The sequence below is a fragment of the Oryzias latipes genome, chromosome 16 (genome assembly GCF_002234675.1).
Source record: "Oryzias latipes chromosome 16, ASM223467v1".
NCBI lineage: Eukaryota > Metazoa > Chordata > Actinopteri > Beloniformes > Adrianichthyidae > Oryzias > Oryzias latipes.
In genome coordinates this window covers 20,767,923-20,788,014 of record NC_019874.2, presented here as the reverse complement: position 1 = coordinate 20,788,014, position 20,092 = coordinate 20,767,923, and the positions used below count along the sequence as shown (strand labels likewise).

The window sequence follows — 20,092 nt, the reverse complement described above, 5'->3', positions numbered from 1 at the left end:
TTCAAGATTTGTTCACACACCCTCATCCAGGGACAAGCTGTACTGTAAGTGTTTCAATGAAGCTGAAATTAAATAGGTTTAGCGCTAATAGGAGTGATCGAGTTAGAACGGCAGCAGCAGGAAGGACAGAACATCCTCACATCATTGTTGAAGTGATTTACTGAATTACTTCCTCCACAGAGAATTTAAAAAGTAACATTAACCGGAAAATACATCCTGATTTACATTGGAATAAGGAGTGGAAATTACATCATTTTCCTAAAATTGTCTATGGCTTCTTTGACTTTCTCAAGTTCAGCCTGGCTCTGTCGTAGCTGTGCAGAAAAGAAACAAAAGTATTATTTGCTGGGCATGTGTGCGTCTCACTTTGAAACATCATACAAGCCAATTTCTTTTTTTTCACCTTCTCAGCATCCTGCTCCTGCACCTTCACTGGAACCTTCTCCTTGTAATCACTCTTTGCCATCTTCTCTTGCAGTTTCTCCAGCTGTTTCTCCAAGTCGCCTTTCTTTGTCAGCAGCTTTGTCACTTCCTTTTCCACATCAATAAGACCCTGAGGGGAGAAGGAAACGAAAACACGAGGTGAAAATTGTGATATTATTTTAGATTTGTTAAGACCAAAAAGGAAACAGGAAAGGTTCTGCTAGAGCTGCAGAAAGACAGGCTTAGAACTGTTTCGGTAAAAGAATCAAACACAAGTGAAATTGTAACTACAATGTGCCAGTCAGCACTGGAAAGTGAAATATGCTGGATATTAAATAGGGGTGCGGGGCAACCAGGGAGCATACGGCAGACTGCTGACTCTCACCTTGAGCATAAGGTTGACGGTGCATCTGTCAGAAGCGATAGCCACTGCGCAGCCTTGTGGGACGGGCTCGCTGGCTGTCAGGGGGATGACGGCCTGAGAGTAAGACAAGGTCTGGATCTGTAGACTGTATTTCTGCACCAGGGACACAGTAGCAGAGTCTATGCACTGAAGGTAGCCTGGAAAAGAGATGAGAAACCTATGAAGCCACCAGCTGCTATAATAAACTCATACTAATGAGTTAATACTTTTAAAATACAATGATAGGAATAAAAAATAGAGTAATTTTACAGTCAGCTTTAGTCTTCGTCAGATTGTAGTCAGCTCTGAGCGATCGGATCGTTCTGACCACAGTCATGATGAACTCCATGTTGAGGTCAACTTCCTCGCTGTTCCAGCAGAACTATTAAAAAACAAAACAAAGATGCTTTAAAAACTCAAAACCTTTTCTAAATTTTATCACGGTTTCTTTCTTTACCTCTTTTGAGTCTGGGTATGCCGTCACACAGATGCTGGGCGGGTCAGTCTGAGGCTGTCGGCGTGGTAACCTCTGGTACAGTTCTTCAGTGACGAAGGGCATCAAAGGAGACAGAAGGCGGAGACCCACCTCTAGACAGGTGTACAGGGTCTGTCTGCATACCATGGCTTCTCTCTGGCGGTCCCCATCTTCCTCTGCTTTACTGAACACGGGTTTAACACTTTCCTGAACATTAAAGGCAGCTTATTATTAAAGCTCCAGCCATGAGAGGATGGACGGTTTGTGTTTCTTTACCAGATAGACATCGCAGAGCTCGTAGAGCCAGAAGTTGTAGACGGCAGTGGTGATGGCTGGGAAGTCGTATGCCTTGAAGCCAGCGTCACAGAGCGCCACAGCAGCACTCAGCCTGGATAAGATCCACCTGTCGGATACACTTTCCTCCCCCGACAGCTGCCAGGGAGAAGACGTTTCAGTATTATAGCTGAATCTTCTGTGATACACTTGTGTCTTCGTCAGGTCAGCAGGCCTCACCTGTGCCTTCTCTAACGGGACAAAGGTGTCTCCTAGTGTCTTCATGGCAAACTTCACAGCGTTCCATAGTTTATTGCAGAAGTGACGGTAGCCCAAGATACGATTTACATCAAGGTTGATATCTCTTCCTGAAAGATGTAAAGTGTGGTGATTTAAAAAATATGAACACAGTGGACTGTTTGTGTCTAAGAAAAGTGGACAAAGTCTGTAATGAGGGGTTTTACAGCCTTAAAACATCTGTAACCCTACTTTTGAGGGGTTCACCTATCACGGTTATTTGTGGACATATCCCCCAGTGTAGCCAAGAACACCAACTTGTTCTTGGCTTTATTGCATTTCTTTCATTCATTGGACTAAGTCAAGATGAAAGTGAGCTGACCTTGACTGGTGTAGGCGCATAAGGCAAAGCGGAGAGCATCTGTCCCACACTCTGGGATGCCATTTGGGTAGTCTGACTTCTGTCCCTGCTTTGCCTTTTCCACCTCCACAGGATCCAAGTTGCTGTCCGTCAGTTGAGCATGGAGACCCTAGAGAGCAATAAAATTATGGAATAAGAAATGGGAGGCTGTATTAACCATCCTACATTTTTTTTCTTTTTAGCAGAAATCGATTTTCACCTTCCTAGACTTTCGAAATAGGAGGGGAGGAAAGAATCTTTAAAAGGAAAACAGTCTGTGTAAAGTTCTCCCCAAAACAAGTGATCCGGTGCCCCCTAGAGGACAGGTCTGCGTCACCAGACTCAACAATTTGCTCACAGCTGCTGAGGAGATTGATGGACTCAATAAAAGCTTGTTGGAAGCTGAAATAGGACCTTAATAAAGCTTATATAAGGATATGGGCCTTGGGGGACCAGAGGGGTGTAGTGACAACAGAAATGGCAACTCAGATGGGAGAGCAAAGATTATGCGCCAGTGTGTTTGTGTCTATCTGTGTTGGAATCAAGGTGTGATTTAGTTGTACCTCAAGGGAGATCCCTGTAATGACATCAAGCGGGTCAATGACGTTGCCCAGAGACTTGCTCATCTTCCTTCCGTGAGCATCCCGCACCACCGCGTGCAGATAAACCTGACATGAAAATAAAAAAGATGGCTCATTAGCGAGCAGTGCAACACTCACACGGCGTCCTGCTGTGGCAGGTTGTCGTGCTGGCAGCTTCCATTGCTCTCACCTCCTTAAATGGCAGCTTGCCTGTCAGTTTGAGGCCCATCATCACCATGCGGGCAACCCAGAAGAACAAGATGTCATGGCCCGTTTCTAGCAGGGTGCCGGGGTAGAAAACATTCAGGTCTTCAGTCTGGAGCGAGACGACAAACAAAGAGGTAATAATTGTTGTGTTAAGGATTTGAGAATTGCTTGAACTTTTAGTCATCCAGGGCCTTTTAAAGCATTTTTACTATACAATTTGCTTTAATAATTTACCTTAAAACAGTTTTTATGGCAATGTCTGATTTATGTTTAATGGAAATCCTGGAAAAAATAAGCTTTCGAAGTTTGTGTTCACCAAGAATGGAACAACCTTCCTACTTCTATATATTTTTGTACATCTTTAACATCATTTAGGGGAACTCTCAGTACACTTACAAGCTACCTGTTTTTGTTTCCATGATCATAAATGCTCTGAAAATGTCTTCTCCTTTCTTCCTTCCTATTTAGAACATTTGAACATCACATGGAAGATGGCTGCCAATGCTTTTCTCAGCCTAAAGGCCTGATTCAATCCATCAAAAATCGCTAAAATATGATGACATCCATCAAAAGTCAAGACATTGGTATTTCTGCTTTATGTATCCACTTTATTCTACTTCATAATTTTGACAATTAGTAGTTTTTGTATCCAGAAAGAAGAGAACTACCGTGCAGCGCATGTCATCCTCTATTGGGACTCGGAGCAAGATGTCCAGTAATACTAAGTTAGCTGCTGAAATTGCAGAAATGAAGGAATCTCTGAACTTCTTGTCAAGGGACATCAGTGAAGTGGTAAAAAATCAGAAAACACTGACAGGTCTCATGGAAAAAGAGATCCAGGAGTTAAAGGCTGTCATCAAACAAAAGGATCTAAGGATTGAAATCCTGGAGCAAAAGGTGGATGACTTGGAGCAGAATTCCAGAGCAGATGACCTTCTGCTCACAGGGCTAGAGACCAGACATCAAAGTTATGCCCAGGCTGCTGGCCCAAAAAGTGATCAAGAAGGTGAAGATGCACCATCTGAGGAGCAGCACACCCTGGAGCAACAAGTGATCCACTATATGAGAAGTAAAGACATTAATCTGGATAGTCGACACATCTCAGCATGCCACACTCTGCCAAGTAAGGATAAAAAAAAGAAGCCTACGATCATTATAAGATTTGTAAGCAGAAAGCACAAAGTGGAAATCCTTAAGGAGGCAAAGAAACTGAAGGGCACTGGAGTTTATTTAAATGAGCACCTGACCAAGAAAAACTCAGAAATTGCTTGGACATGTCGTATCCTGAAAAAGCAACATAAAATACAAGCCACCTGGACCAGGAATGGAAAAGTGTTCATAAAACTGAATGGATCACCAGAGCAAGCTAAAGTGGTAGCAGTGAGACAACTGAAAGATCTGGATCAGTACAAATGAAAAACTCTAAAGTTCTATTTTGTTTAGACTCTACTGACAGAATCAGACTGTGGACTATTCTGTAGAGAGAAGGACTTTATTTTCAGCACAAATGACTGACTCAGTGGTGAGTGAAAACACTTCTAAGTTTGATTATACAGAGCATGGACTTTATGATTTTGATAATGATGTGGATCCAGAGACTCATGTGTGTTAATAAGTTCAAGGATACCTGCAGATATTACTGCGAGGAACAACTCGGTGAAGTTAAAACTGAGGGAAAACTTTCTGTTATTCATTTCAATTGTAGAAGTCTACCAAGAAATTTTGATAAAATTAAATCTTTTTTGGACACATTTAAAGGAAAATTTAAAGTAATTGCTCTGTCAGAGACATGGATAATTAAAGGGAAGGAAAATAATTTGAAAGTTGAAGGTTATGATTTGTATTTCAATAGCAGAACAAATAGGATTGGAGGGGGAGTTGCCCTTTATATTGACAACGGTTTAAAATGGAAACCGGTAAAATGCATGACATCTACTATAGATGATTTAATGGAAAGTGTTGCTGTGGAAATAGAGTTACAAAAAAACAAAAATATGACTGTTGGATGTGTATATAGGAAACCAGGATCAAAAATTGAAACTTTTAAGGAAAATTTAGAAGATATGTTAAGTAATCTAAATCACCATAAACAATTAATAATTTGTGGAGACTTCAATATAGATCTCATAAAGCTAGATTCACATTTACAAACATCTGATTTTTTCGATTCATTATATAGTAAAGGATTGTATCCTTTGATTACAAAGCCTAGCAGAATAACAACAAGTAGTGCAACTTTAATAGACAACATTTTTACCAATATTTTGGAAACTCAAAGAAATTGTGGGTTAGTAATTAATGACATAAGCGATCACTTGCCTGTATTTGCTATATTTGACTTCAGGTTGCAAAAAAAGTCAGCAGAAATCCACCAAATATACAAAAGAATAAGGAATGATGAAACTCTGAACGCTTTCAGAAATGATCTCATAAATCAAGACTGGAATGAAATTTATACAAATGATGTAAACGGTGCATATGAGGCTTTTCTGAAATGTTATTTAGATCTTTACAATAGACACTGTCCAGAAGTTCTAAGTAGACCTAAATTTAAAAATAACAGAAAACCCTGGATAACAAAGGGCCTACAGAATGCTTGTAAAAAGAAAAACAAACCCTATAAGGACTTTTTAAACTTAAGAACAGCAGCAGCTGAAAAACGTTATAAGGTTTACAAAAACAAGTTAACAAATGTATTGAGACAAGCTGAAAAGAAATATTATCATAGGATTCTGTATGAAAATAAACATAACTTAAAGGCTACGTGGAATATTCTGAATAAGGTCATAGGAAATAAGTCAGGATCAATAGAACTACCTCACTTCTTCCTTAAAGACAATGTGGTCATCAAAAAGCAAGAGGACATGGCAAATGAATTCAATTCATTTTTTGTAAATATAGGACCCAATTTAGCAGAAAATATTACATGCAATTTACAATCAAAAGATATTATTGAAAATAAAAATTGGATTTCCCATTCTATGTATTTATCTGATGTGACTGAAAATGACATTTTGACTACAGTATACAAACTAAAAAACAAGACCTCAAAGGACAGGGACGGGATTGACATGAAATTAATAAAAATGACCATAGATTGTGTTGTAAAACCACTACATCATATCTTTAATCTTTCACTTAAATTAGGAATTTTTCCTGAGAAGATGAAAATAGCTAAAGTTATTCCTTTTTTTAAAAATGGAGACAGACATACTTTTAATAATTACAGACCAGTATCATTACTTTCTCAATTTTCTAAAGTTTTAGAAAAGTTGTTTGTTAACAAACTAGACAGCTTTATTGAAAAAAATAAATTGTTAAGTGAGAATCAGTTTGGGTTTCGTTCTAATAGGTCTACAGATTTGGCTATAATGAAAATAGTTGAAGAAATTTCAACAGCAATTGACAAAAAGTAATACACAATAGGAGTTTTCATGGATTTAAAGAAGGCTTTTGACACCATAGATCATTCTATCTTGATTTCTAAATTATATGCATATGGGGTTAGAGGAATCGCCCTGAACTGGATCACCAGTTATTTAAAAAACAGACTACAATATGTACAGTTTGGAGGTAAGAAGTCTGATCTTATGAATATTATTTGTGGACTCCCACAAGGCTCAATTGTAGGACCTAAACTTTTTATTTTATATATAAATGATATCTGTGATATTTCTAAGTTGTTACAGTTTGTTTTATTTGCTGATGATACTAATTTTTTCTGTTCTGGGGATAATCTGAAAACCTTAGCTAAAAGTATTGAAAAGGAAATGATAAAACTCAAAATGTGGTTTGACTACAATAAACTATCTTTGAATCTAACAAAAACAAAGTTTATGGTATTTGGTAATAAAAACAGAACAGAAGTGACTTTGTCCATTGACAACATAAAAATAGAACAGGTGTCTGAATTTAAATTTTTAGGGGTTATGTTGGACGACAAATTAACATGGAAATCTCATATATTTTATGTAAAAAATAAAGTAGCCAAGAGCCTTTTTGTTCTGAACAAATCTAAATATGTTTTACCATGTCATATTATGCACATGTTATATTGCTCTTTGGTTTTACCTTATTTTACATATTGTATTGAAGTGTGGGGAAATACATATGAAACTTATATAATGCCCTTAATTCTACTACAGAAGAGAGCTATTCGAATTATTCACAAAGCTAATTTTAGAGATCACACAAATGAACTTTTTATTAAGTCAGGCTTATTAAAACTTAAACATTTAATTGAATTGCGGACCTTATTAGTTATGTTTAAAACCAGAAACAGAGATTTACCAGAAGACCTACAAAAGCTTTTTATTTTTACCACAGGAGATGAAAATCATAGGAGAAAATTTGATTTCAAACAACAGATTGCTCGAACAACATTAAAGCAAAAGTGTTTGTCTATAGCAGGGGTAAAAATGTGGAATTCCCAGGAGAATCAGTTAAAAAGTTGTCAAAATATTATTAAATTTAAACGCATGTATAAAGCTAAACAAATTAGTTTGTACAAACTTGACTGTTGAATGCAATTTTTGGAATGTATGTATTAAATGAATGGAATGTATTTACTGTGTAGTGGAACTGTACATTGTGAAATCTGAGCACAGGTGATGGTGTGAGAAATGTAAATGTAATGTTTAAAAGGGAGCAGATAATTATAAGAATTGTGTTCTTCAATTCTGCTCCCTTCCAATCATGAAAATATTCAATATGTAAGAGAAACATGTAAACATTTGAACATCAATTTTCATGAAAGGAACAAATAAATAAATGAATGAATGAAAAAATGAATGAATGAACATCAATTGAGTTGAGTGCTGTGATTGAATATGCTTTGTTAAGCTGCATTGGGAGGAGGGCTGAGAAACAGTTATGTATGTATGTGCGGGTGTGTATGTTTTGTGTTGTTTATATAGAGTATTTGTATAATAATTTGTAACTTGAGTTGTTTGTTACTTAACTTTACTTTGTTGGCTTTTCTTTTTTTATAAATATAAAAATGTTGTTATTTTTTTTATAAATATTACATCTCAAAAATGAGAAGTGGCATTTTAAGAGGCCAATAATTCCATTGCTCAAATGTTTAAATAAAGAAATATTCATTTATTTAATAGAACCACTTTCTTTTTTAATAGTTTTTTTTTCATTATACTAAATAATAATTCCACAATAAACCCGAAACTGTGCAAAATAACGATTCTGAGAGGGTTATTTAGTCCTTTTTACTAAAAAAAAATAAAATAAAAACTGTTTTAATGTTTTATAACAAGGATGTGAAGTGTACAGACAAAATACAAATATATCAATCCAACATCAAAGAAAAAACAAGGTCAAAAGATGATTGGCTCACGCTCCACTGTGTGGAGATTACTATGGCTTAAAGTCCACTCATACATTCATAAATGTTAGCTTCAGGGGACAGAATGTCCTCCTATAGAATGGATTTTATTGCTGTTTATTCTCCAAAGGATTGTATCTTCTGGAATAGGTGTGTCTGAAGAGTCTGGGTCTTACCTCATTAGGCCAACCGAAGATGGAGAAAGGAAAAATGCCAGACGAGAACCAAGTGTCCAGAACATCCTCGTCTGTAACACAGGAACCAAAGTTACCCAATCTGAACGTAGAAACCATACAGAGTACCGTAGACTTGTTTTAGCGATGCTCGTCTGTGCTTTGGCAGAAACTGAAGTCATCCAACACCTCACCGCCACACAAGCAAATCCTACCCTGTCTGAGAGTTATTTTGTCCGCAGACACGTTGAAGCGTTTTGCCGCTTTTTCCCTGGCCTCCACCTCGGACCGTCCGCTTACCCAGTAATGGCCGTCCATGTCCTGGAGGACATTCATTAAAGATGTATGGAAAAAGTTATGGCCACTCAAGCAGTGCTTAATCTTTCTAGAACATTGCAGATTTTGAGAGGAGCTGAAGACACCGGCTTGCCTCTCCAGCTTTCACAGAAGGATCGCTGACGGTGACGAAATAGGCGGGAATGCGGTGACCCCACCACAGCTGTCGGGAGATGCACCAGTCTCTGAAAACAAACAGGAATTCAGAGGCCAAAATATCTCATTAGCAACAAACCCCCAAAAATGTGCTTCAAGAAAACGAGGCAGCATGTTCACACAGGATCAACTGGTCCACATCAAGACTTAAAGACCCCCTTTGATGAAAATTGTGTTTTTGGTGTTTTTAACATGTTCTGGTTGCATTTTTCTGATTATGATGGAGGACATATATGAAGGAAATTATTTATGAGTATTTCTTTTTTCAAATTGCTGCAAATCAAGAGCAGACAAAAGAAATGCTGTTTAAAGAAAGAGCGCCTTTGTGACATAGGAAATATGCTGGGGAGGCCACAAGCTCCTGCTCCATAACAAGGAGGAGAAAGGGGGCGGGACTGCTCCACGCCAACGGTCCTGCCCACAATTTAAAGGCAACTGCAGAAACTACGCCCTAGGAAACGACACGGGTTTTTTGATTTTGCCAAAAAAATGTTGGCATAATCATGATTAAAGGACCACTGGGAACGCTCTGAAGATAGATCAAAAGATGACTGAAGTAGGACTTTAAATCCATTAAATTGGACTTCATATGAGCAGGAAATTAGAAAAAACTGTTTATTTAAAAGCTTAACATTGACAGACCTGATGTTGTCCATCCAGTTGAACCAGGTCTTGAGGTGGTGATCAGGGATGATTTTGAGCCTTCCCTCTCTGACGGCGTCCGCAGCCTCCCTGCCCATGTCTCTGCAGCTCACGTACCACTGCGGCTTCAGCAGAGGCTCCACGATGTCTTTAGAGCGACTAACAGAGGAAGGAAGGAGAATTTTAGAAAGTCACCTCAAATACAAAAAAATCCCAAGATCTGTGTTCCGCTTAACAAATACCAACCTTACCTGCAAACTGGGACGACCATGGGGTTGTCTTTGATCTCTTTAAAGTGGCCTCTGTCCTTGAGAGCCTGCAGCACCGCTTTTCTGGCCTCAAAACGTTTCATGCCCTGAAATGCGGAGAGGAAAAGTAAAAAAAAAAAGAGAAAGAAACTAGCAGAAAAAACATTAAAGAAAGAGGGGGGAAAGGAGGCAAGGCAATAACTGTATATTATACCAGGAAGGGAGGGGGCACATTGATGAGCAGGCCGTTCTCATCCAAGATGTTGATGAAGGCCAGGCTGTGCCTCTCTCCAACCTCATAATCGTTATGGTCATGTGCTGGGGTGATTTTGACGGCACCTAAACAGAAAATGGTGAACAAGTTGAGAAATATAACTAATGAGAAAAAAGGTCCAACATGCAACAGAACCCCCACCTCACACGTTTCTGGACGGGTTCTTACCTGTTCCAAAGCTCATGTCCACAAAGTCATCCAAGACTATTGGCATCTTCCGATCGCAGAAGGGATGCAGCACCATTTTCCCCTTCAGATGCTGGTATCTGGGGTCGGCAGGGTGGACGGCCACGGCCGTGTCTCCCAACATGGTCTCGATACGGGTTGTCGCCACAATCACCTCCTCATCTGAGAACAGACGGAGCAGAGGACTGTTATCGCAGCAGAACTTTATTAAAATGTTCTGCCGGAGGTCACATACCTGATCCCTCCACTTTGTAGGCAAAAGACACCAAGACCCCAAACTCCACTTTATCTTTGTAACCGGGCACAGGCAGCAGAGTCCTGCCAGAAAGCTCCTTTTTATCCACCTGGAAGACAATTTCGTGATTCCATCAGGGAAGGACACAAAGTCCAGAACAAACTAAATGGATCTAAATCTGTTTAAACCCAAACACAGGATTATCTGTGAGTCTCTGAGGACACATTCAGAGCAAGACTTTATTTTCTGTTCATATAATATCCAGCCAAGTCTGCATCTGAAGAAGATCATTAAGATCTGGGATTAAAGATTAGTATAAAGATATGACCATCAGCCTTTCAGTATCCATCACTTTACAGATTGTTTTTTAAATGTCACGTTTTATTGGGATAAACAGGTAAATTGAACATCATTTAATAATAAACCCATTTAGTGAACTAATTTTTCGTTAAAGGTTTTTTCCTCTTGATGTCTGCATCTGTGAGCTACATTCTGTTGTGGCCTACAAGAGTTTTAAACACCCCATATTTATTAGCTTTACAGCTTGAGCTGTACATACAAGAGAATAAATAAACTCTAAGGAAATGCAAATGTACATGCACAGACAAGGTAGATGGTGCATTTATCAGACTCCTATTCACTGGTATTTGCTTGTTAATATTTTGTTGAAAGTACCGTAGGTTCCTCTTTGAACTAGCTGTGAAAATGCAAATATCAAGCGTATTAAATATTAAAAATTAAAGATGTGGAAAAACTCACAGGTATTAGCTTTAAGATCGGGTCTTATTTATTCTTAGGAGATGATCATACAAGCTCAAAATGTAAACATTTACACTATAGCTCAAAAGTTTTTCTATTTTGTTTTCCATCCAAAGATGCAAAAAATTAGTCTGAATAAAAAGAACATAGCAAATGAACAGAGCATGAAGACACTGTCAGTTACAGTTTTGATAGAAATTGTGGATTCGGTTTCTCAAAACCTTCCTTCAAAAAAGGAAAACCTTCTTAGCAGAAATTACAGCCTTGAGTATTTTAGAGCTACTTAATTGTCAGTTTTTGCAGAGTTAACGCTGTGCTTCCTGAAGGATCTGGATAGACTGGCTTTGAAAAGCCCCACAACATCCACGACTACCTCTGTCCACTCCACTATACTCTGATTTCTGGATGATTCTTTAGAAGTTGATCACACCGTTGTGGAGGGTTGTTTTATTATTTTAATAAAACTAAAATTGTCCCAATTAGTCAATATCCATTGAGAGTGACATAGTATAGCAACCATCACACGAATTAACCAAAACAACGCTGCCACCGCCATGTTTAGTGATGGCATCAGGCATTCTTCATATCTTTGCATTTGTTCTGCATTCTTTTGTAGCTATTAAACATAAATTAAGTTGTTTTTTTGTTATCGTTTTCTCATTTCAAAAGCAATTTTTTAGATTTGCAACACAAAAGGTTTTCATTTGAGAGAGACCTGGTTGCAGACAAAATGGCTGGAAGCAGAAATAATAAACCTTAACATAACCCTAATCCAAAAGTGTCTTGGATTGTAGAAAGAAAATACACAACGGTTAGGGTCGCCAGTAAAAACAAAGTTTTTTTTCGAGCAATATGGGGGGACTTCTGGTCCCTGGACGAGGACTTCCGGTTCTGGACATTAATGTCTGCAGCCAGGTCCTTTTGTTTTGTTTGGCATTAGGCAGATATTAATTGGGATTAGCTGCCTTAAAATAGATTTATACCAAAATCCAACTAAAATCTCATTTGTAAATTATCAGACTTTTTAAAAGATGTTTTGGCAGGTTTTTCTTTCTTCGTTTATGAAATTAGGTTTTCTTCCAAGCCATCCCAAACTTTTGAGTAGCATGAAGCCTCCACATGTGTGACTATAAAAATCTCAAATCTGTTCAATTTATGCTGCAGCGTTTCATTGCAAGGGTCAAACACAGAGGGGCTCACCTCTATGTCAGAGATGGCAGAGTTCAGAGTGCAGGACCAGTTCACCAGCCTTTTGCTCCGGTAAATCACTCCATCTTCGTGCATGCGGATGAAGGCCTCCTGCACTGCATAGGACAGTTTCTGAACAGAGAGGGCCAAAAATCTATATTTAGTCAAGTTCTATTCAAAGAGACAACACTTTGGGAGGTTCCGGGAAACTCACCGGATCCATAGTGAAGCACGCTCTGTCCCAGTCCAGAGAGGAGCCCAGTTTTTTCAGCTGATGGTAAATGCGGTCCCCCTTTCTAAAAGCAGAAAATAACTATTGTTCAGTGCGTAACATTTGAGTCTACTAATCTTTTCTATTGCTTTCTCCACTCACTCATTCTTCCATTTCCAGACCTCCTGAATGAAGTTCTCTCTCCCCAGATCGTGGCGGCTCAAACCTCGTTCTCTCATCAGCTTCTTCTCCACAACCACCTGCGTGGCGATGCCAGCATGGTCACAGCCCGGGTTCCACAGGGTGGTCTCTCCTCGCATCCTGTGCCTGCAGACAGCTGATTAAAGCATGCCGCCTCGTGAGAACATCAGGCGGTATAAGAGAGCAGGTGCAGCTACCATCGGGTCAAACAGTCCTGAATGGCGTTGGTGAGGGCGTGACCCAAATGAAGGGATCCTGTCACGTTAGGAGGAGGGATGCACATCATGAAGATGCCGCGAGGGTTCTTCTCACCAACACTTTTCCTCTGTAGAAACCCCGGGAAGGACAGGTTACCAAAGGTGATGGGATAAATGTTTGTGCAGTGGGGCGAGAAGGACTCCCTTACCCCATACTCAGGTTTGAAGAAGCCCTGCTTCTCCCACCATGTGTACCAGGCAGCCTCCACATACTGAGGACTGTAGGAGTCAGGAAGAGAACCGACAACATCTGACAGCAGGGAAAAAAAGGAATTATTATCAAAATCAGTTCACATTGATGAGCTCGATTTAATGAAACCAAAGCTTAGAAGTAATTTTACTCGCCTAATAAACGACTACCTCAAATTCAAGTCGCATTTATAAACTTTATGCCCAACAATTCACAGACACAAGATCCTCTTTTCTGCAGACTTTAATCTGTGAAAAACTAATCATTTAAACTAATGATCTTTGCAGAACACTAAATGTTTCATTGGCTGTTGAGTTCAGGGTAACTTCCAGCACTTGGAACTCACTCAAACTTTAATAAAGTTTCAATGTTGTTTACTTTAAGACCAGAAAAACTGCTTTATAGGTGCTGGAAGGGGTGTTTTTCAGAATAACTAAATTAAAAACAAGGTTCTTGGACATTTTTTCCATTTGGTTGGTTTAACATGCATCAATAAGCAATTAATTTGTACACCAATAGGGAACACATAATATTGTTGCAATACCATTAAAACCACAATAACATTATCATATGCCTTATTTTTGCATTATCCCATTTCGTTTCCACTGAGCGATACAGTACAGTCCGATCTAGAGCAGTCTGGCATTTTGAGCGTTTCCATTATAAAATTGACTCATTAAGCCAGACTGAACCATACCATTTTCGGGCCCCCGTTGGTTGTAAGGCCTTAGAAAAATGGAACGGACCAGTTAGAGCAGAGCTACTGTTGAAACCAGTTGATGGGCTGAAGGTCAGTACGACAAAAGAAAGCTCCAAGAAAGTGTCCGTATTCGTCTTTGCCCCCCAAAGTCTTCTCTCAAACAACATCAAATGCTTTGTAGTACCAAGTACCTAAGGCCCAGCGGGAAAAATAAGCTGCTGGATGACCTCCATTGTTGTTGTTGTTCGCTTCACCACGCATCCACTGTAACGCTCCAACTTTGAGTGGAAACGCTCACCGGAATTGTCTGGACCATTCTAAACCGACCAGACCAGATCGGACCGGAGTACTATATGGAAACGAGACTTTAGTTCTTTACAGGGACAGGCTTGGACTAATTAGAATGAGTAGGTAACAGAACCAATAAATTTACTGTCACTCAAACTTGTGGCTTTGGTTTTAATCTGAAGGTTTTTTTTCTTTGTTTTTTTAACTGCTGAACTTCAGTTTACCTACTGACATTTAAACAGGGAAAGAAAAAATATCTCTATCATAGACTCCTTAAGAGCACAAAGAGACAATTCTCACCTTTTTTTTCTCCAGCAGGGGTTGGGATGTTGTATGTTATCACTCCAAGCTCTTTCTTTTCTGGTTTAACTTTTTTCTAAGATGAAAATTCCCAAAAGGGAGAGTAAATTTTTGTTATTTTCCCCCTTGAAAAATTGACATGAGTTTATAGATTTTTTAAGACATACCTCTGCTGCTGGTTGTGTCTTTTTCTTTGCCTCCATTTCTTTCTTCTGTTGAAACTTTTCAAGCTTTTCTCTCTTCTTTGCCTCCTTTTTTAGCTGCGCCTCCGTCTTTGGTGGGCCTGAAGGGTAAAAATGTATTTAAATAATTAACTAACAAACTAAACTCCACTGTTTTATTTCAATCTAAAAAAATAGACAGTTGTGTTTTAGTTCATCAGAACTCACAACAGGCTGTCAGAAACTGAAAGCATGAATCATGAGAGAGCAGAATTTCTCCCCTGGTTCTTACAAAAGTGATAGAGCTTTAAAGGGAATTGCAAAAGGAGAGGCTTTGGTTTAAAGAGCAACTTCCACCCATTAGAGCCTGGATGCTGTGACAATTCCCACCACAGTACTGTGTGCCAGAAGGTTGTTAAAGGCCAAGTAAAGATTGGAGGGAGGAATGATCCAGATCTTAATAATATAGAGCATTTTGCTAACCAAAGACAGAAAAAGCTATAAATAGCATCTGGTTGTCGAGGCAACCCTAAACTTAACAGCTTGCCGTTGAATCTTTACTGTTTACTGCATCCATTAATGGTGTATAATATACTTCTAGCAAAAGCTTATTTCTTCATAAGATGGAAAATCACAGGCGGAGATGTGATTTAAGTTTCAAGTTGCTCACACAACTTTAAAGGTATTTTTTATTTTTATTTAACCTTTATTTACCCAGGAGTTGTCCCACTGAGATTAAGAATCTCTTTTTCAAAGGAGTCCTAAAGGTAAAATCCTAAGGGAAAAGTTAAAGTTAAAAAGGTAAAACTCCCAGAAAGTTTTGAAACATTTTCCAAAATTAACCTTAGTTTACGAAGCTCTTTCTTAAGAAGAAACTTGAGGAATACGTTATATGTGGTGGCAGCCGATAAAGGCCATCTAGGACCGTCTTCTTTTATGTGCATATATATATATATATATATATATATGGGCAGAAATAAAATAAGAATTTTGTTCTTCTCACTGCTTCTTTCCTGTCATGAAGATGTCTGGACTCATGTTGTATGTTGAGTATGTTAATGTAATGTGATACTCTTCATGAAAGGAAAAATGAACACAACAAAAAGAGTAATTTGAGAGAACAATTAAGAGTTTTCATTATAAAAAAAAAAGGAAAATGATTTCCCCTTAGTGGGATCAATGAAGTTTTATATTCTATTCAAAAATGGCTCCGGGTGCCACAATGCTTAAGACGTGTAAGGCTGAGGGTAACTTGTCTGAAAAAATAGATTAAGTAAGCTAACACAAGACTAGTAATGGCTTTATTACAAACATTGTGCTGAGCACACCTCCTAAAGTCTCTGCAAAGACAAACAGAAGCCAAAGGAGGCAGAATTACAGGTTCAGCCAGTGCTTAGTCATAAAGATATTGTTGGACAGGTCCAGCAAGGACATAATGGCTTTGATTTAAATTCATTTCAAGCAGGCATGGTGCAGAACATCTGCAGTTCATGAAAGAAAGCTGCTTGGGGATGAAATTAAAAACAAAGAAGCTGCAAGATGTGCAAAAGCTGTTTTTCAGGCAACACCAAGTCAATGGATGAGGTAGGACGGTATGTGCAAAGTGGAAAAAGAGGCTAGGAATGGGGTTTGTTTGTTAGGGAGAGGTGCACATTGATGTGAACTGATGGGTCAGGATTAGAGGTAAGATCTTAAGCCCGAGCCCGAGTCAGAACCCGACTCAGCCAGAAACTCGGGTTCTGACACGGGGACTAATATGACAATCATTACGTTCGGGTCAGGCCGGGCTTCTCTCTCGCTGACTTTTTTTTAAAATAAATATACGTTTATAAAAATGTATACTAAAAACGATGTGCGGATACTAAACTAAGGAATACTTGTTATAAATAAATAATTTGGTTAAAACAGAGAAGGCGCTGTAAGGTAATTGCTATATAACTACTACTAAACAGGAAGCGCAGAAGCAGAGCCAGGGCACGTTTTGCGCACGTGTCGTGAATGTAATCTTCCCTCCGCAAGTCTGCATCTATTTTGTTTAGGTATATGGAGCAGCAAGAAGTCAAGGAAAAACTAAAGACATGGGAACTGAAAAGGCAACCACCGCGGCTGCAGCGTTTCTACGCATAATTAAGCGAGTGTGCATCAAGATCTCTCTTTCACTCTCTTTGTCTGGCCTCTTATTCTGTGTTCCAGCGTTATTTCGTTGTGCAAATGCATTTATCATGATCGTAAAAATATGTAGATTATTTTAACCTTAAGAAATCTTGCGTTTTTTTCTGCCAAAGATGCTATGGGATAAATTGAAATTTCAGGTTTGCTTCGAGCTCGGGCCTGCAAATCAAGTTAATTTTTCGGGTTCGGGTCTGGGTTTGGCTTTAATGCCCGCGGGCCTGGGTCGGGTCGGGCTGGATTTTTTAGGCCCGATCTTACCTCTAGTCAGGATTACCCATCAAGTGGCTGCTAAGCTTCTAATAAACTGGTTGTCCTTTTATGTTTTAATGTATTTCTGTTTAGGTATTTATTTTTGGCACATTAGTGCTTCTTAGGGTTCTAAAAATTCTTAAGCTTAAGTTGGGAGAAAGACGATAGGCATAAATGCCATACTAATATGAAAGAAAACACAATTCATAATAATGACATAGCATTATTTAACAGGGATATTGCTTTGTCTCTTGAACTTTATAGCACAAAATGTAAAACAAATACTTGTGTCTTTTTCCATAGAACCTTCTTACCATTAGTAGCAGCAGCAACAACAGCAGCAGCAGCAGCAGCTGAGTCCACACCTGGAGTAGTCTGTGCATTTTTGGCTTTTGCAGCAGCATTGGTGTTTGGCGTTACAGACACAGCCCTTTCGCACAGAGGTATCTCCCCAAGCACCGCCAGGAACTGGGGCTGATTAATGCAGGTTGTGAACCATCTGGTTACATTGATTATCAACTTCCTGTCTGAGGGCTCCAAAGCCTTTAAAATAGAAATGTTAAACAAATGAATTGAGCATCCTTAATGGGGGAAACATTTAACAGCAAAATGCTGCTTAGCACACATACATATTTAAAAGGCAGGAGAACAGCTGTAGCTACAGCCATATCTGCAAGAGTGATGCTTTCTCCCACCAAGAAGGTTCTAGGTGCAAGCGCCTGATCAAGAACGTTTAGAATACCCATCAGCTCTGCCCGGGAGTTCTGCTGAATCTGTAATGCAAACCAAAATGTCAAGAATGTCTCTCAAATAACCGTCAAACTTAAAAACAAAAACAAATGAATACCTTTTTATCGACTCCCGTGACTCCCATCAAAGGGAATGCTACAGCACAAGACAATGGGGTGAGCTCATTTTCTGCAAAGCTGAGCCACTGCCACACCTGGCTCTGCTGCTTCAGATCGACACCTGCCCTCTTCCCCTGAGAAGCCAGGTACCAGGCCACGGCAGACCCGCCACACAGGACAGAGTCGCTCACACCAGTACCGAGTCTAAGGGCTGGTCTTGAGTGGACATTCAGGGAGGAAGGTGGGTCCTCTGTGATGATCTGTGGACGGGATGAAGGAGAAAACTCTGCAGCTATGAGAGCCAGAAGACTCCTGAAATGATCAGGATGAGGAGACACGTAGAGGGTGGCCATATCTGTAAAAGAGGATGTCAGTGAATTACTAAACTTTCTATTTGGTGGCTCTAACAGGAACAACCAAAGGCACATAGGCATAATCGATGGGATGTGCCTTCTTTGGTTAATGTTAGCCTTGCTATTTTTGTCTTAAAGACTATTAATCACTGTGAAAAAATTATATTGCGCTACAATTTTACGATTAGATTTATCTATTGATTTCAACTAAAAAAAACAGTACAAACATAATTTTTATACATGTTATGACAAAGAGTCTTCAAATAAATAGTATTCAAAACTGAACAAAAAGAGAAAGAAAAGGTGTCAAGCTGTTTATTGTTGGAGAAACAGTTTTATTTTCTATTATCTCAACAACCTGTACTAGAAATGCTAATTAGCTTTTTTAGCGTATTAGTTAAAATAACAAGTTCCCCCCGTTTCCAGGCGTTATCAGGAAGGCTGTTCAAGTAAAACATCAGTTTTTTAAGTAGCCTTTAAAAAGCAGTAGCTTTTTTTTAAAGCCATGTCGGGAAAAACTTACACTTACCTTTCAATGAAGCAGAAAGACGTCAACTTGCCTAGCAAACACCACCACATGGGTGTTCCTGTCACTGCGCTTGCGCTGTCTGATGCAATGAGATCACGTGGTCCGAGTCTAATCATTACTTGCGACTCCAACAAAAAATATTTTTTAAACAAAATAATCTTGTTTTATATGATATCTACTCTTTAAAAATTCAAATAACAAATGTTTTAATAAGAATATATTACTGTTCTAATTTCAAATTTACTGATGAAAGCGTGTGAAAGAGAACCAGTTGCCTGGAATCGTTTGAACTCAAAAAGTATTACTCCGAGTTTACATCATTAATTTGGACTCAAGTTAAGTGCAAAACTTGTAGTACGTCTTGTATGAATTCTATACAAATGTTTTCTTTATTAATCTTTAAGCTAGATTAAATGTATCAGCTAGTGTCACTTTTCGCAACTTTAAGACTTCAAAAGAACTAAATTAAATTAAAAGAATAAGTCAGTAATTTTTTATTTTTACAAATTGTCATCATAACCCTTTAAAATACAAAACAATTAGTTTTGTATTGGCTTTATTTTTATTTTTTGCATTAGAGCAAAAAAACAAACAAAAACAGAATGATAACAGTGAAGTAATTTCATTGTTTTATCCAGCAGGACTTTCCTAAAAGGTAAAAAAAAAAAAACAACACACAAATAAAACCTTATACACACATCATATAAAGCATCTTAGACTCTAAAATCCTTAAGGTCAAGACTCAAGTCCAAGTCCTATTCTCTGTCTAATCAAGATGAAAAAAATAATCTAAATTCATATTTAGTATCAATGGTTATAACTGACTTACAACGTTACGTGCATCTGCGACAAAAAGGGTATAATTCTATCCTGCAGCATTTCTGCTGTAGTAAGATCAAAATTATTTAAAAAAAACAAACTGTTGTTTTTTCAAAAATTAACAGTAAAATATCATTTACAAATAAATAAAATAGGTAAATCACAGTGAGACGTTGGTCAATTATGACCCATCCATCCATTTTCCAAACCGGCTTAATCTCCTCATGGGTTATAGGGATGCTGGAGCCTATCCCAGCCACTGTTGGGTGAAGATGGCTTA

At 38.6% G+C, this 20,092-nt stretch overlaps 1 protein-coding gene across 1 annotated transcript; it reads right to left on the bottom strand.

Moving 5' to 3' along the window:
* Positions 1-141: 141 nt before the first annotated feature.
* Positions 142-19,100, bottom strand: vars (valyl-tRNA synthetase). The gene is made up of 29 exons (XM_004078001.3): positions 18,994-19,100; positions 18,111-18,466; positions 17,893-18,036; positions 17,578-17,806; positions 14,849-14,964; positions 14,682-14,757; positions 13,353-13,453; positions 13,144-13,271; positions 12,908-13,072; positions 12,749-12,830; positions 12,547-12,666; positions 10,588-10,696; positions 10,335-10,514; positions 10,107-10,231; positions 9,896-9,999; positions 9,645-9,803; positions 8,941-9,031; positions 8,726-8,831; positions 8,514-8,584; positions 2,983-3,108; positions 2,775-2,879; positions 2,194-2,341; positions 1,815-1,942; positions 1,578-1,733; positions 1,284-1,508; positions 1,097-1,208; positions 809-984; positions 404-553; positions 142-314 (listed from the first exon to the last, which is right to left on the bottom strand). The coding sequence occupies exons 2-29, from the start codon at positions 18,462-18,464 to the stop codon at positions 246-248; spliced, it is 3,855 nt and encodes a 1,284-aa protein (XP_004078049.1). The 5' UTR covers positions 18,465-18,466; positions 18,994-19,100; the 3' UTR covers positions 142-245.
* Positions 19,101-20,092: the final 992 nt, after the last annotated feature.

Coding starts and splice junctions, on each gene's coding strand:
- vars (XM_004078001.3), bottom strand. CDS start 18,464: ATGGCCACCCTCTACGTGTCTCCTCATCCTGATCATTTCAGGAGTCTT. Junction 18,037..18,110: donor TCACGGGAGTCGATAAAAAG/GTATTCATTTGT, acceptor TTTGCATTACAG/ATTCAGCAGAACTCCCGGGC. Junction 315..403: donor AGGAGCAGGATGCTGAGAAG/GTGAAAAAAAAG, acceptor TTTTCTGCACAG/CTACGACAGAGCCAGGCTGA.